This window comes from Abramis brama (genome assembly GCF_963993115.1).
Source record: "Abramis brama genome assembly, chromosome: 3".
Lineage (NCBI taxonomy): Eukaryota > Metazoa > Chordata > Actinopteri > Cypriniformes > Leuciscidae > Abramis > Abramis brama.
Genome location: NC_139965.1, coordinates 61,439,768 through 61,457,114, shown reverse-complemented (window position 1 = coordinate 61,457,114; position 17,347 = coordinate 61,439,768). Strand labels below are relative to the sequence as shown.

The window sequence follows — 17,347 nt, the reverse complement described above, 5'->3', positions numbered from 1 at the left end:
AGAGAATTTGTCCGATATATTAAAGCTGATAAATAATGTATCATCTCCTTCAGCTGAGACGCTTCAGATGCGCACTGTTCAACATGATGGTTTTGAGTTGCTTGAAATATGATTGGAATCACTTCAAAAAAGGAAAATACAGTTCAACGTCTGCAAGTCTGTCATATCGGCTACATAAAACTATAATGAGAACATTATATTGGGACATGGATTTTAATGATGAGACTTTTGTTTTTATAATCAGGCTCTCAAAAAGTATATAAACATTTTATTTACATTTATCAGCCAATATATCGGTTATCAGCATTCAGATATAAAGAATTATCGGTTATCGGTATCGCCCAAAATTGTCATATCGATGCATCACTAATTGAATCATATGCCATTATTCTTACATATTACCATGCAACTATGGTAAATAATATCTTCATTGAGATATAAATATGCAAATTAGAGGCTGCAGGGTCCATAATGAATTTTCTCAAGCCTTAGATCCTTGTTTCTGTTCCCATAACATTAGTTTTGCTTCTCTATATCCATCATCTGTCTCTCGCCCATCTTCCCTCTCTCTCTCTCTCTCTCTCTCTCTCCCTCCAGACGTTCCTCAGGCGACGTCAAACGCCAGTCAAATTTCTGCTGTCTGTTTATGTTTCTATGGTGCTTTTTTTTTTACGCTCGTCTATTTTTGGCATCCTCCCCCGTGTCTGCATATGCAAATGAGCATCTGATAACTTCAGCCGTATTCAAATGAGCCGAGGACTCAGACCCGCTATTGTTTCCCACTGCAAACGCTCATTTGAATAGTTGGATTACAAACAGGAGAAATACGAGAACGAGGCAGAAATGCTGCAGAAAATGCAGAGTATTAGTAAGGCTTAAAACAAGTCAAACAATCAATATATATATATATATATATATATACACTCACCTAAAGGATTATTAGGAACACCTGTTCAATTTCTCATTAATGCAATTATCTAATCAACCAATCACATGGCAGTTGCTTCAATGCATTTAGGGGTGTGGTCCTGGTCAAGACAATCTCCTGAACTCCAAACTGAATGTCAGAATGGGAAAGAAAGGTGATTTAAGCAATTTTGAGCGTGGCATTGTTGTTGGTGCCAGACGGGCCGGTCTGAGTATTTCACAATCTGCTCAGTTACTGGGATTTTCACGCACAACCATTTCTAGGGTTTACAAAGAATGGTGTGAAAAGGGAAAAACATCCAGTATGCGGCAGTCCTGTGGGCGAAAATGCCTTGTTGATGCTAGAGGTCAGAGGAGAATGGGCCGACTGATTCAAGCTGATAGAAGAGCAACTTTGACTGAAATAACCACTCGTTACAACCGAGGTATGCAGCAAAGCATTTGTGAAGCCACAACACGCACAACCTTGAGGCGGATGGGCTACAACAGCAGAAGACCCCACCGGGTACCACTCATCTCCACTACAAATAGGAAAAAGAGGCTACAATTTGCACGAGCTCACCAAAATTGGACAGTTGAAGACTGGAAAAATGTTGCCTGGTCTGATTAGTCTCGATTTCTGTTGAGACATTCAGATGGTAGAGTCAGAATCTGGCGTAAACAGAATGAGAACATGGATCCATCATGCCTTGTTACCACTGTGCAGGCTGGTGGTGGTGGTGTAATGGTGTGGGGGATGTTTTCTTGGCACACTTTAGGCCCCTTAGTGCCAATTGGGCATCGTTTAAATGCCACGGCCTACCTGAGCATTGTTTCTGACCATGTCCATCCCTTTATGACCACCATGTACCCATCCTCTGATGGCTACTTCCAGCAGGATAATGCACCATGTCACAAAGCTCGAATCATTTCAAATTGGTTTCTTGAACATGACAATGAGTTCACTGTACTAAAATGGCCCCCACAGTCACCAGATCTCAACCCAATAGAGCATCTTTGGGATGTGGTGGAACGGGAGCTTCGTGCCCTGGATGTGCATCCCACAAATCTCCATCAACTGCAAGATGCTATCCTATCAATATGGGCCAACATTTCTAAAGAATGCTTTCAGCACCTTGTTGAATCAATGCCACGTAGAATTAAGGCAGTTCTGAAGGCGAAAGGGGGTCAAACACAGTATTAGTATGGTGTTCCTAATAATCCTTTAGGTGAGTGTATATATATATATATATATATATATATATATATATATATATATATATATATATAGTATATTAGGGCTGTCAAGCGATTCATATTTTTAATCTAATTAATTACATGATGGGGCGATTAATTAATCAAAAATCAATTGCACATCAAATCTGGGTGAGAAATAACCCCCGAAAGATCATTTAAATGAGTGTTAAATGAAAAAAGCGTCAAATAGACGTTCCAAAAACTAACTTCCTAAATAAATGTTTTATTTGATTCGACATAGTCGACATAATTTATATGTGGTTTTATGATAAACGACAACAACCAATGATTTCCATCTTTAAACTTTGTTATTTTAATATTTAAGATTGTTATACAGTATGTTGATACAATACTGCATAGAATGAATGTATTTTTAATGCAACATATTTTCCAACTTTTGTTTTAAATAAACTAAAATAGCTTGAAGTGAGATGACGTGTGTGACATTTATGGCACTGAATCCACTGTTCCAGGCAAAGCTTTCTGAATGAGAGCTCTGTATTACAGTGACAGCCAAAGAGTGTGTGTGTGTGAGTGTGTGTGTGTGTGTGTGTGTGTGTGTGTGTGTGTGTGTGTGTGTGTGTGTGTGTGTGTGTGTGTGTGTGTTTGTTTCGCGGTGTAGAATCTGGGATTACGTCATCTAAATCCCCAAAGGAATGTAGTGCAGTCTCCATAGCAACCATGAGGAAAAGTGTTGATTTGGATTCATTTTAACGTGTTTTGGTCTCGTTCTTCTTTCATTTCGACTCCATACATATTTTTTGTCTGTCTTCGCATGTGTGGACCTGCTAATGAACGGCAAGCAAGAATTCCTGTCATTCTCCACTGGCTGCTAGAGGGCATGTTGGTTCCAGTTTAGAAATGGCTGGGATTTCCTTGAAAACTGAAAGCTGGAGAGAATCAAACAAATGAGGAACTTGGGTTTGTTCTGTTACTCAAACAGAAACCATAATTTTTAGTGAAGTTACGGTAAAACCCAGGCCCGTCATGGAGAAAAATCAAGTGTATTTTTCATGTATGTGATGAATTGGTGTGTGTGTGTGTGTGTGTGTGTGTGTGTTCACAGGCAAATTGCCATGTACTACATTATATAATACTGTATGAATTCAGTATTATTAAAGACTCTTTAAATGAAGTAAGGAGCTGAATGTTGCTATTAATGAAGCATGTCTAATATGAAGCTGCAGTTCATTTCTTTCCAAGGCAATTATGAAATTATGAAGCCACATCATTATAGCTGTAGACGTCTTCATATGTCAATTCGTAAGAGTTTTCCCAAGCCAGACACAGAAAATGTAATGTACTGAGCTTCAAGTGCAGTTATTTACAACAACTATCATTAGTATTACATTTACAGTCCTCTCAGTATACAATAGTTTGAGCCCCGCCTCCCCCCCGCCTTGAGCCCCGCCTCCACTCACTCACTCAGCTCAGAGATCCACTGGTTGACATCACACGTTGATCTGATTGGTTACAAGGTAGTTTGTGACGTCAGAAACACCAGCGATTTCAAAGCGTGTTTTTGAGACTGTCTTTGGTTCACTGCAGTTTTAAGGAGGAAATACTCAGCAATGGAGTCGACTTATGAATTTACACATGCTTTGTCTTAAAGCAGGGGTTCTCAACCTTTTGCAACTCATGGCCCACCAATGACTGTTTAAAAACATTCAGAATATGATAGTATGAACACTAGGGGTGTGACGAGACACTTATCTCACGAGAACGAGACAAGACGATATTTTTGCACAATATTATATAGAAATTCATGAATGGAAAAATAGTCTGCAGGTGCATTTTGAAATGTTCTAACTAATAATCTTGTTATGAATGTCATTTCAGTTCTACTTTACGAGTATGCATTATCATATGCATTGAAAGCCAACAATATACAAGCACTGTAAAAGGTTTTGCCACAAACTCGACTGACTGGCCTTTCTCCTGTATGATTTCACATGAGTCTCTTCAGACGTTACTGTACATGAATTATGAGCTTCCAGAACTTCTGGTTGAGGCTGTGTGTGACCTCCTAACTGAACTCCTCTCCACAAATTGAACACAGAAATAAAACCAGTATAAAAAATAAATAACATTTTTTTCTTAATAATGCGGTGAATTTCGGAAAAAGGCCGGGTGGAGAGAAAGAGCGAGTTAGGCTGGTGCGTTTGTGTACAGTTGTTCTTGCGTTCCAATTAAAAGCCTCCCTTTTCTGTCGTTCTGCAGACATTACAGTATTCTCTCAATATTCAAAGTGCAAACCGAGACCAGAGCCACAACTACGCAGTCCAGAGACAGGTTTGATCGCTCTGTTGCGCAACGAATCCTTCGCCATCGCCACGCGATCAGTGAACTGTGATTCCTGTTGCACTGTGTGCGACTCGTGCTGCATCTTGAGTGTTTCTGATCATATAAATTCATAAGAACAATTAGATAGTTAGAAATTAACAAGATTTGTCAATTAAAAAATAAATTAAAATGAATGTGGGGGGAGTCTACCACTGCCTACACGGCTCACCAGATGGCGCTCCGCGGCCCACCGGTTGAGAATCACTGTCTTAAAGCGTATTAAAACAAAACACAGACATATAAACAATATGATCGTCAACGAGTGGATCTCTGAGCTGAGTGAGTGAGTGGAGGTGGGGCTCATTTGCATATTCATAGAACCTCAAATGCTAAATGAGGCAAGGGTGTCGAGTTACATTCTAGATATTTAATAAAGGAAAAAAACGCTTAAATATGTCATTTTGCTGATCAAAGATGAGTTTTAAGGGATAAAATTATTGACTACAGGGAGACTTTAAAAACTATTGTATACTGCCAGAGAGGACTGTAAATGTAATACTAATGATAGTTGTTGTAAATAACTGCACTTGAAGCTCAGTACATTACATTTTCTGTGTCTGGCTTGGGAAAACTCTTTTGACATATGAAGACGTCTACAGCTATAATGACGTGGCTTCATAATTTCATAATTGCCTTGGAAAGAAATGAACTGCAGCTTCATATTAGACATGCTTCATTAATACCAACATTCAGCTCCTTACTTCATTTAAAGAGTCTTTAATAATACTGAATTCATACAGCATTATATAATGTAGTACATGGCAATTTGCCTGTGAACACACACACACACACACACACACCAATTCATCACATACATGAAACACACACTTGATTTTTCTCCATGACGAGCCTGGGTTTTACCGTAACTTCACTAAACGTGATGGTTTCTGTTTGAGTAACAGAACAAACCCAAGTTCCTCATTTGTTTGATTCTCTCCAGCTTTCAGTTTTCAAGGAAATCCCAGCCGTTTCTAAATTGGACGGGGCTCATTTGCATATTCATAGAACCGTGTATACTAAATGAGGCAAGGGTGTCGAGTTACTCTGCTATTTAAAGGCATGAAGAATTATTTTCAAGGAAAAAACATTTTGGTGATCGAAGATGAGTTTTAAGGGATACAATGATTGACTACAGTGGGCTTTGCTTTGCTTGGTTTGCTGTAAGCTCTTGCAGTTCCTCTGAACTCCTCCTCCTCCCCAGCTCCACCTGCCTAGATCTGCTCATTTCATGTGTTATCTGCACACACGTCTGTGGATTTATCGACAGTCGCAAGTAAATACAGCAGCAATAACATTTAATAACAATAACAAGAGTTGTCATGACAGAAGAATTAATGCGGCAACCTATTTATCGAACATCTTTTTTATCATATTGCTGCCACATTTACTCCATAAAAGCAGTATGTCACATGAAACTGAATAAAAGGGCTGATGATTTAAGTTGTTTTGTCTCCTAAAGCTTCTTTTTGAGTGTTAGATGATGTTTATAACTCAAAAGCCCATCTGTTGATCGTACCGCTTAAAACTCGTTCGTTAGTATGAAATATCATTACTGATAATAGGCCTCTAGACCGATTGCCTCTGATTATAATAAAACTCAAAGCTGTCTAATACCACACGGACTCTGTTATGGTTATAAGTGTGTTCTTCTGCCAGTAAAGAATGACAGTACAAGAACAGCTTGTAAATCGTCCTCATTATTGAGGCCTTTAAACAGTGCACTCATTATCTTGTCTTCATGAGCTCTTCTATCGCTCTTGACATGAGGAGACATGCAGACAGGTGTAATTACCAGAGGAACCTCTGCTTTCTTCATCCGCATGTCTGTAACTCTGTTCAACACATATTGTACTGGCTACTGAAGTGTAGAGCCTGCGTTTGGACTGCTTTGTGTGATGGGTAACTAACATGTGCATGAACGACATAAGCCATGTTTCCATCCACCGATTTCAATGCGAATTTTAGGATATTGCATGAAGAAAAAAATGACATGAATTCTAAAAATGTGAATAAAAAAAAACGTATGCACTCAATTGAGTCAGATCATTTTTTATCCGATTAGAAGACATGCACATGAACTATAATGTAAACAAATATACTGAATAAACTCATCGATGTGCTTCAATTTTTCCTAGTGAACTACACAAAACTGTGTGAACTAGCCCTCACTGTACACAACACAGAGTATCACACACATCACATCATCCGCAGGAAAACGTTCTGTTCATGATCTCTAAACGATCATAATTCCCCAGAAAATACAGCATGTGTGAAAGCACTCTCTGCAACAATGTCACAATTCAAGATAAATCGAATCCATCAACAGAGAAAACTAAATACACCGACCACAAGGTTAGTACTAAACACACAATAGATTTGTGAATGGAGAGTATTGGGTTGCATTACATAACACTGAACTATTGGCGAGGCTCCTGAGGAAGTCAACGTCTCGGATATAAACAGACATGAGGAGAAGTTAACCAATGCTTGACACTGAAACCGTGTGGGAAGAAAACACTTAAGAAAATGCCAGGAAAAACAGTGTTTGGATATAGTGAGACCAGCATCTTCGAGTGAAATATCTCACGGTTTGCCTGTAAACGGGCTATTTTTAGACGAGCCTTGCTGCTGGAAAGCCTTTGGTGAAACATAACCAATGCAAACATGTGTGCAACATTTGTGTGATGCAACTGCAGCATGTCAGGGATGAATTCACTGGAGAATAGACGGTTTGCCAAACAAACACTATTCGTTTTTTTGTCTTTATGTGCGCTCCATGTACGTGTAAGCGGTGGTTTTCTCTCTGGTGAGCTAATTGCGGTTACGTAAGGCTCGGCATGTGTGTGTACGAGTGCATGAAGCGGAGACCGTCACATATTTTCAGATCTACTTCAATATAAAAGTGGATTTGTGTTGCATTTGTCACACGCCTGCTAATAAATTACTGTACCATTATGAGAATAAGGAGAAGGATTAATATTTAGTTCAGTTGGGGAAGAAGAAATCTGCTACATGAGCCAAGTTTGAAACATTGAAAAAAATAACTTGTAGGATTTACTTGATAAAATCCTCGGAATAATTTGCACTAACACATTTTAAGTAAAATTTACTGCTCTGCACAACTTGTTATTATCAAGTAAAACCTACTTACTATTGACACTAATTGACACTTAACATTTAATTGAAGTAATTAAGTAAATATTACTTAATTATATTTAAATTATTTAATTTCACATATAGAGTTTAAGTAACATCTACTTAACTAAGTTAAGTCAATTTAACAAAATTAACTTTTTACTCAAACAATATCAAATTTAATTTAACCACACTTTTAAAGTGTATGCTTTACTTAGAGACGTCTAAATAATACAATTTTACTAATTATTCATGCCCCAGTGCATGATGGGAACACCAGTATTAGAAAAGTTGAGTAGGTTTTACTTAATTTTGTATCGTTGAGATTTACGCTTTAATTTCTACAAGCTTGAATTGAGTACAAATACAGGATTTACTTTGTTTTTTTGAATTCTTGCCTGAACTAACTTTTTCATGTAGATATTACATTTGTTTTTTTGTAGCAAAAGAATCATTATTATCAGTGAAGGATCGACTTATACATGTGTAATGTAAAATGTGTTTAGAGGTTCTCAGCGATACGTGTATTCTTGTGAGCCGTGGATTTACCCAAAGAAAACACACTCATCTTTACTGGACCCACATATAGCATGCAAAGTGACAGAACATGTCCATCTGTTTCAGGGACAGTGTGAACATTAATAGAACTGGGTCTTTTCTAACGTTTATGCTTCCAGGACATTGCTAACTTAATTTGGCTCTGAACTGAAGTTAATTCCCGAGACCAGAGCAATCATTCCATCAATTCATCATCTTCTTTAGTTTAAGTGCATGACACATTTTCACCAGCTATTTAAGAGTTTTGAATAACATTTCAATGGCACTTTTCTGATCTTCTCTTGTGGTTTGTTAAAGTATGTATTAATCTGAATATTTATATAATATCAATCTAAAAGAGACCACCTGTGCTATCCATCTGGAGAATGCATCAGTCGTCATGTTCAAAATAAAGGGCCAAAATCAGACAACCAGGGTAGGCAACCAGACGCAGACTGTTCATCTCTCTAAACTGGAGACCACACGCTCTTCTGATTGGCTGTGATTTATGATTGATTTGGTTGTGAGTGCAGTGCGTTTGCAGAGAGACTCCGCCCACACGCTCTTCTGATTGGCTGTGGTTTATGATTGATTTGGTTGCGAGTGCAGTGCGTTTGCAGAGAGACTCCGCCCACACGCTCTTCTGATTGGCTGTGGTTTATGATTGATTTGGTTGCGAGTGCAGTGCGTTTGCAGAGAGACTCCGCCCCCACACTCTTCTGATTGGCTGTGGTTTATGATTGATTTGGTTGTGAGTGCAGTGCGTTTGCAGAGAGACTCCGCCCACACGCTCTTCTGATTGGCTGTGGTTTATGATTGATTTGGTTGCGAGTGCAGTGCGTTTGCAGAGAGACTCCGCCCACACGCTCTTCTGATTGGCTGTGGTTTATGATTGATTTGGTTGTGAGTGCAGTGCGTTTGCAGAGAGACTCCGCCCACACGCTCTTCTGATTGGCTGTGGTTTATGATTGATTTGGTTGCGAGTGCAGTGCGTCTGCAGAGAGACTCCGCCCACACGCTCTTCTGAGTATAAAAGGCTTTAATAACGCACAAGGCAAATTCCAACTCAGCAGTCCAACACAACGTACACATGGATTAGACCCGCCAGTGAAACTCAAACAGAACTGAACTTAAGTAGTAGAGATAACGAGACACACACACACTTGAACATAATGATGAGATCAAATGAATAACCATGACAACTAAGGCGGGATGTAATTAGGCTCTCGTTTAATGTGATTATTCTCTTTACAAAGCTTTGGGATCTCCTGTAGAATCAACTTATTTTGAACTTTGCTGTCCTGGACGTTTCTATAACATGGTTCTCTCTCAAGTTTACACTGCTTTCCCAACATGACCTACTAAAGATCCCATTAAATGAAACTAAAACCTTGTCAGTGGACTCTGCACTATGGATCAGGTCAACGACCTCGGAGAACCTTTCACCCACACAAACGTTCTGAACCTGTTCATCACGACAACATTATAAATTAAACTAGAAATTACCAGGCCTGTGCATTAGGGGTGTAACAATATATCATGTCACAATTTATCACAATACCAAAAATGCAACAATATGTATCGTGGATAGTTCACCCAAAATAAAAATTATCCAAAAATTCAAGTTGTCAGAGTTTTAGTGTCAGCACTACATTAAACTACTATATATATATATAATGTTGAATATAATGTATAATAATGCAATGGGGGAATATTTGTGTGTCCTGATAATGCCAGATGTCTGATGTTACCAGTAAAAAGTGACAACATTATTTTACACATATCTAGTCAGTGACAGAGATCAAGCATATTCATATAAAATAATTCTGTATTTTCAGCTTCAGAATCATGAATATTGTTATTCTGGTGTCTCTATTGTCCTGTGCTTTGGGTTTCCAGCACCAAGTCCAAGACTATTCATTTACACACACACCAATGAAATATCAAATTTAGTATTTTAATCAACAGTACATTTTTTGTTAACCTTTTATCATATGTCTTGGAGTATCACAATAATATTGTATCGTGAGTTCAGTATCGTGACATGAGGGTGTCGTTACACCCCTACTGAGCATCATAAATAATTACTAAAATAATACTATACTAAACTAAACTAAATATACAACTAAAATACCTGATTTTTTGGATTGTCTTCAAACATTTCATCTACATCATATTCCACTCATTGCTGACAGACCGATGGTTTTCATTTGCTGAAATAATTTCCTTAGTTTCTTAATAACCGTCGGATGCTGAGACAAACACACGTGATCCTGCACCAGTGTAGATTAAACTCTGTTCTCTGCGATCACTCGTTCTCCCTCGTTTAACCACCTCAGTTACACACACCTGCATTGAGCCTGTCAAAGCCTAAGCAGGATTAAAGAAATAAAAGCAGCTCACTGCGATTTCTTTTATCACTGAACACTTCCTCAGTCTTTATGGGCTTCTACCCGTGCAAGAAAAGAAAGGAGGACAGCCTATATTGATTTGGAATCACAGCAGATCCAGATCCGGGCCACATCTGGGCCGTGTGGAATCCGTGTGTACCAGATGTGGGCCGGATCTAGGCCGTGTGGAATCCGTGTGTACCGGATGTGGGCCGGATCTGGGCCGTGTGGTATCCGTGTGTACCGGATGTGGGCCGGATCTGGGCCGTGTGGAATCCGTGTGTACCGGATGTGGGCTGGATCTGGGCCGTGTGGAATCCGTGTATACCGGATGTGGGCCGGATCTGGGCCGTGTGGAATCCGTGTGTACCGGATGTGGGCCGGATCTGGGCCGTGTGGAATCCGTGTATACCGGATGTGGGCCGGATCTGGGCCATGTGGAATCCGTGTGTACCGGATGTGGGCCGGATCTGGGCCGTGTGGAATCCGTGTATACCGGATGTGGGCCGGATCTGGGCCATGTGGAATCCGTGTGTACCGGATGTGGGCCGGATCTGGGCCGTGTGGAATCCATGTATACCGGATGTGGGCCGGATCTGGGCCGTGTGGAATCCATGTATACCGGATGTGGGCCGGATCTGGGCCGTGTGGAATCCGTGTGTACCGGATGTGGGCCGTGTGGAGTCCGTGTGTACCGGATGTGGGCCGGATGTGGGCTGTGTGGAGTCCGTGTGTACCGGATGTGGGCCGGATCTGGGCCGTGTGGAATCCGTGTGTACCGGATGTGGGCCGGATCTGGGCTGTGTGGAGTCCGTGTGTACCGGATGTGGGCCGGATCTGGGCTGTGTGGAGTCCGTGTGTACTGGATGTGGGCCGGATCTAGGCCGACACTATGTTGCTGTCTGGGATGCCAATAAATCCCAGTGGAGGGAGGTTTCCAACTAGAGATCCTTTAATATTTAGAGTACAAATGCAGAGTGAAGAAGAGGGAATCCCTATTCTGAGGTGACCTTCAGCGGATGATGATAATAATAACAATAATAATACATTTTATTTATATTGCGCTTTTCTTACAGTATACCCAAAGTGCTACAGCAAGCACAGTACAAAAGTAGATCCATACAATTTTTTTTTTTAAATGCTACAACAGGTAGAATACATTTTTCATCCAGTGTCTCCAATTAAGACACAAACACTATCTTAAAAATATGGGGTTTTAACGGTTTCTTAAAACTACTTAATGTTAAAGGAAGTGCACTCCACAACCACAGAGAAGGCTCTTTCAAGAAGGCAAAGAGTTCGCAGAGCGGAGGCATCGAGAGGACATATATAGCGTAATTAAATATGTGACCCTGGACCACAAAACCAGTCACATGTCGCACGGGTATATTTGTGGCAATAGCCAACAATAGGTTGTATGGGTCAAAATTATCGATTTTTCTTTTATGCCAAAAATCATTAGGATATTAAGTAAAGATCATGTTCCATGAAGATATTTAGTCAATTTCCTACCGTAAATATATAAATATATATATATTGAACATAAATGGATAACTTTAAAGGAGATTTTCTGAATGTTTCAGATTCCAGATTTTCAAATAGTCATATCTCGGACAAATATTGTCCTATCCTAAAAAACATACATCAATGGAAAGCTTATTTATTCAGTTTTCAGATGATGTATAAATCTCAATTTCAGAAAATTGACCCATGTGACTGGTTTTGTGGTCCAGGGTCACATATGATGGTGTACAGCTTTATATGTTAAAATAAGAGTTTTAAAATCAATGCGTGGACCGGAAGCCAATGCAGGGTCCTAAACACCCCAGAGAAATGCTGACGAGAAGGAGTATGAGGAAGTCAAAAATCACACCAAGATTGCGATTGAGATGAGGGGAATACTACATTATTTTCAGGGTGTAAACTGACATTTCTACCATTATAGGCAATTCCAGAAAATTGTGGTACATCCATAACCACATGAAAATTAGATCTCTTTCTCTCTCTCTCTCTCTCTTCATATAGAGAAGACTATACTTGACTTTTACATTTGACTATTCAATTTTGGCAGTATTTCTTATGTTAAATAAACCTACTGTACTTAGTACTTACTGTACTACTGAAAATCTTAGTTTGCTTTTATTGCATTGGTCCTATTGTTTGTAGTATTTGCCTCTTTTTTTGATAACTAGAATAAACTTATTATATATTGTTATCGTGAAATATATATTGTGGTCTTATATCGTGGTGTAAGATTTTGGTCATACCCCTACAACAAAAGTGCAAAAATAAAAATTAGCAAATTATGTCTTTTGTCTGCAGTTTAAGTCATGTTCTGCCTGTGTTATGCTGCTAACAGAAAGAATTACTCATTAAAGGTGTTCACACTTGAGTCCTCTTTAAAAGAGCCGAACTTAGATCACTTTCAGTTGACCCATAATAGATTGAAAAATAACCCAGTCATCTTTGCATTCATATTGTACATGGTTCATGGCACACTGAACATACTTGAAAGCAGCGTCATAATAACTCTCAGGTCCAAGTTTCAGTTCACTTTGTTTTGTACCCCACCCCAGCACTCTCTGCTACAGGTCAGCCTTCAGCTGTTGCTGTCAGATTCTCTTTAGATTCCTCAAGTGAGTGCTTTCTCCTTTACACAAAGGCCTGATTTCTTCCATTCGCTTGATAGTCTATTAAAGACACAGTATGAGTCAATACAGGCACACCGGAGCCGTCCCACGCTTGCACTCAGCAAACATCCGCTCATGTGAAACGCACAACACCGCTGGCCTACTCTGATATTGACAGATCGACCCATGAAGGACCAAAGGGAAGCGAAGGGCGGCTCTATAACGGGTGGATCAAGCTTCTAAAGGTTGCTTTCAGTTCTACTACAAGTGATAATTTTTAAACTTTCCCGTGATCAAAAGTAGCATTGAAATAAAAGGGTTAGTTCACCCCAAAATGAAAATTCTGTCATTAATTACTCACCCATGTCGTTCCAAACCCGTAAGACTTTCGTTCATCTTCGGAAAAAACACATGAAGATATTTTTGATGAAATCTGAGAGATTTCTGTCCCTCCATTGACGGCAATGTCATTGCAACTTTCAAGGCCCAGAAAGGTAGTAAAGACATCGTAAAAATAGTCCATGTGTTGAATAACGTCGTTATTTTAGGGTTTTTTTGCACACAAAAAGTATTCTCATCGCTTCATATCATTAAGGTTGATCCACTGTAGTTACATGGACTATTTTTACGATGTCTTTACTACCTTTCTGGGCCTTGAAAGTTGCAATGACATTGCCGTCAATGGAGGGACAGAAATCTCTCAGATTTCATCAAAAATATATTAATTTGTGCTCTGAAGATGAACGAAGGTCTTACGGGTTTGGAACGACATGAGGGCTAGTAATTACTGACAGAATTTTCATTTTTGGGTGAACTAACCCTTTAAAATGAACTAAATGGAACCTATTTTACAAGAAGCAAAAGAATAATAGCAGAGCATTAACATAAAGATGTGTAATTCCTGTGATGCTCAGTAGGGGTGTAACGAGACCCTCATGTCATGAAACTGAACTCACGTTACGATATTATTGCGACACTCAAAAACATATGATAAAATGTTAACAAAAACTGTACTGTTGAATAAAATGGAACATTTGATATTTCATTGTGTGTGTAAATGAATAGTCTTGGACTTGGTGCTGAAACCCAAAGCACAGGACAATAGAGACACCAGAATAACAATATTCATGATTCGGAAGCTGAAAATACAGGACTATTTTAGATGAATAAGCTTGATCTCTTTCTCTGACTAGATATATTTAATATAATGTAGGCCACTTTTTACTGGTGACAAGATATAGGCATTATCAGAACCCAAAAATATTCCCCCATTGCATTATTATACATTATATTCAACATTATATATAGTAGTTTAATGTAATGACACTAAAATTCTGAAAACTTTTTATTTTGGGTGAACTATCCACGATACATATTGTTGCATTTTTGCATTGCGATATGTTGTGACACGATGCATTGTTACACCCCTATACCCAATCATACCCGTTTACATTAAAGACTTAAAAGAGACCCGTACATTTAGGGCTAAAATCAGTGTAGAAATGTCAAAAATGCAGTTCATGACCTCTTTAATGCCTAAAGCTAATGGTTTGTTCAACCCAATACAACCCTAAGTATGAACAATATTAATAGCCTTTGCAACAATTTAATAAACACTACAAGACCAAGGACAGTAAGCTGTGGTTTTGTACACGCAACCCTCAATGAACCAATCCTGTGTATTAACTCTACATTAGTGCAAGTCAAAGCTACAGATGCAGAGAGAGTTCATCACAGTATCTTCAGATGTACTCACCCCTGGCAGAGAGCTTTTTAGTGTTGATGATTTTGGCAGCATATTCCTGACCAGAAGAGATTTTCATGCATCTTCTCACCACAGAAAATGCTCCTCTGGAAGTTAAAAAGATAAAAGATAAATAAATAATGTTTTATTTTCTTTCTTTGCAGGATGCATCATTTTAAAGGCGCTCCTGTAAGTTCCTCACTCTGAAAATACTACTGCGCTTTTAAAGAAAATTATTAGACTTTCTGAACCCAGACGAGAGCCTTGTGTTGAATAGGTTAGTGTTCCTGCTTCTCAACATCAACACATAAACATACAAAAACATACAAACCTAGGGGTTTAAATTGGGGGGATTCTGCTGTGTGCCAAAGAACGAGAAAACAATAATACAAAAACAGCAGAATACTCGATTGTCTCTGTGAAAGTGTCATGAAAGAAGACTTACAGGTAATCAGGTATAGTCAGTGCATTCAAACACCTCAGATTGAAGCGTCCTCGTTTAACTAATCTGTCCCAGTGTAACTTAATAATAATTTAACTTAACCAATAATGTAACTTACTTTCCCAGTTCTTCGTACAGCTGATATTCGTCGGTGAACCTGGTGCAGGTTGTTGAAGCCATGCTGAGAATCTGAGCGCAAAAGTCAAATCTGCGGTCACTCTTCCTGATTATCCTCAATGCAGAGCAAAAGTGAAGGTTTCAACAGAGGAAAGAAATGAAAATGTGCAGGTCTGCCACTTCGAATCCTCTCTCAGGTGTGAGATAGAGACTGACTCTGGTTTGACACTATTTGAAGTTGAAGCGCCGCACCTCTTCTGATCAGAGATTCGCGAACGTGTTGTTCTTTTGAACCGGTTCTTTTTACTGATTCGATAGAGCCGATTCGCAAAACGTGTGTAATTTATTCGAGTCTCAGGGGATTCATTGTTGTGAGCTATTATGGGCTGTTATCTATGCCTAAGATTCGTAACTTACGATTATATAAAAGAGGAACTCTTGTTACAAGACTAAAATTCTAGAAAACATATTGATATAAGGGAAATAATATTTTTATTCCCTGTAAATGGGATCATTTTGCAAAAATGTATGAACCCAACATAAACACAAATATTACATTTCTGAGAACTTTGCATGTTTAATCTAGGAATAAAAATAAACTCCATTTGATTGATAGTTGTTATTTGACACAAGATTGAGAACATTTATTGTTATTTTCTAATTTCATACGAAATATTTCATTCGAATTTACATTGTCATTATTAGAATTTGTCTGAAAAGTTGATTCGTATCAGTAAAGAATCTTATCTCTTCTTTATTTTCCCACAGCCAAGTTAAAAAACACACACACACACACACACAGACAGACACACACACATTTATATGGAGCCTTTATTAATAACTTTTGAAACTGTGATGTTTCACATACTGCAACATTTCACTCAATCATTGAAGCTCATTAAAAACACAAATTCATAAACAGCAGTAGGCTTGAAATTAATTACTTTCACTTCGAAAAAGAAACTGTAAAATGCCATTCGGGGAAATTTATAAACGCTATTGTGTGATGAATCAAATGGAGCAATGAATCGATTCATTTGATCAGATCATTCTAACGAACCGATTCGCTCAAATGAATCGAATTTCCCAACTCCGCTTAATCTCTCATATCTCGCTTCCTGCTGTTGAATGCGATGTAACAGCGCCATCTGGCGGCACAAACACGTGTGTACAAGAGTCTGAAAACACTACAGTTTATCATGTATTATTATATTGCAGGGTATTCGTGAATGTGTGCGGATAGACCCGTTGACAGACTGTTATGTAACTCTAGTCTAAATTGAAGCATGATACAGGTCTGTTCATCCCTGTGCACTGTCACCTTGAGGTAACTGGATGACCAATTATCCTCTTAAAATACTAATCCTGTAAATCCGGTGCAGAATTCCCCCTCATCCACGACTGTCTTAAAATCAGTGCACTGACAAAAAACTCCCTCGCTCCTCTTGATTTTTCAAATTAGGTCTATTTGTCTTTTTTTTTCTCACTTTTTTTATTGTGGATTTTTATTAAGGGTTATTTTGTGAAAGTGAATTCCCCCCTAAAGCAGCAGTGGTTCTCAATTCCAGTCCTCGTGACCCACTGCTCTGCACATTTTGTATGTCTCCCTTATTTAACACACCTGAACCAGATCATCAGCTCATTAGGAGAGACTCCATGAACTGAACTGAGTGTGTCAGATAAGAGAGACATACAAAATGTGCAGAGCAGTGGGTCACGAGGACTGGAATTGAGAACCACTGCCCTAAAGCAATCTTTCTGCATTTTTACATTTTCAAAAAAACTAACTTTATAAACTTGTTTCCTCAATTTAGGTCCCCATGAGTCAGTGTGTATTCAGGTTGTA

The 17,347-nt window shown here is 38.9% G+C and overlaps 1 protein-coding gene across 12 annotated transcripts in view; it reads right to left on the bottom strand.

Moving 5' to 3' along the window:
- Positions 1-15,788, bottom strand: part of camk2d1 (calcium/calmodulin-dependent protein kinase (CaM kinase) II delta 1) — a gene marked incomplete at its 3' end in the record, with an annotated part of 90,269 nt that extends 74,481 nt beyond the window's left edge. For 6 of the 12 annotated variants that reach the window (XM_084108737.1, XM_084108739.1, XM_084108734.1 and 3 more), the window contains exons 1-2: positions 15,503-15,760; positions 14,955-15,049 (exon numbers count right to left, since the gene is read on the bottom strand). In XM_084108737.1, the coding sequence (XP_083964863.1) occupies positions 14,955-15,049; positions 15,503-15,564 (157 nt within the window). In that variant the 5' untranslated portion in view covers positions 15,565-15,760. Of the gene's footprint in view, positions 1-14,954; positions 15,050-15,502 lie in introns of all 12 variants that reach the window. The other 6 variants (XM_084108735.1, XM_084108741.1, XM_084108744.1 and 3 more) reach the window with 3 other exon arrangements.
- Positions 15,789-17,347: the final 1,559 nt, after the last annotated feature.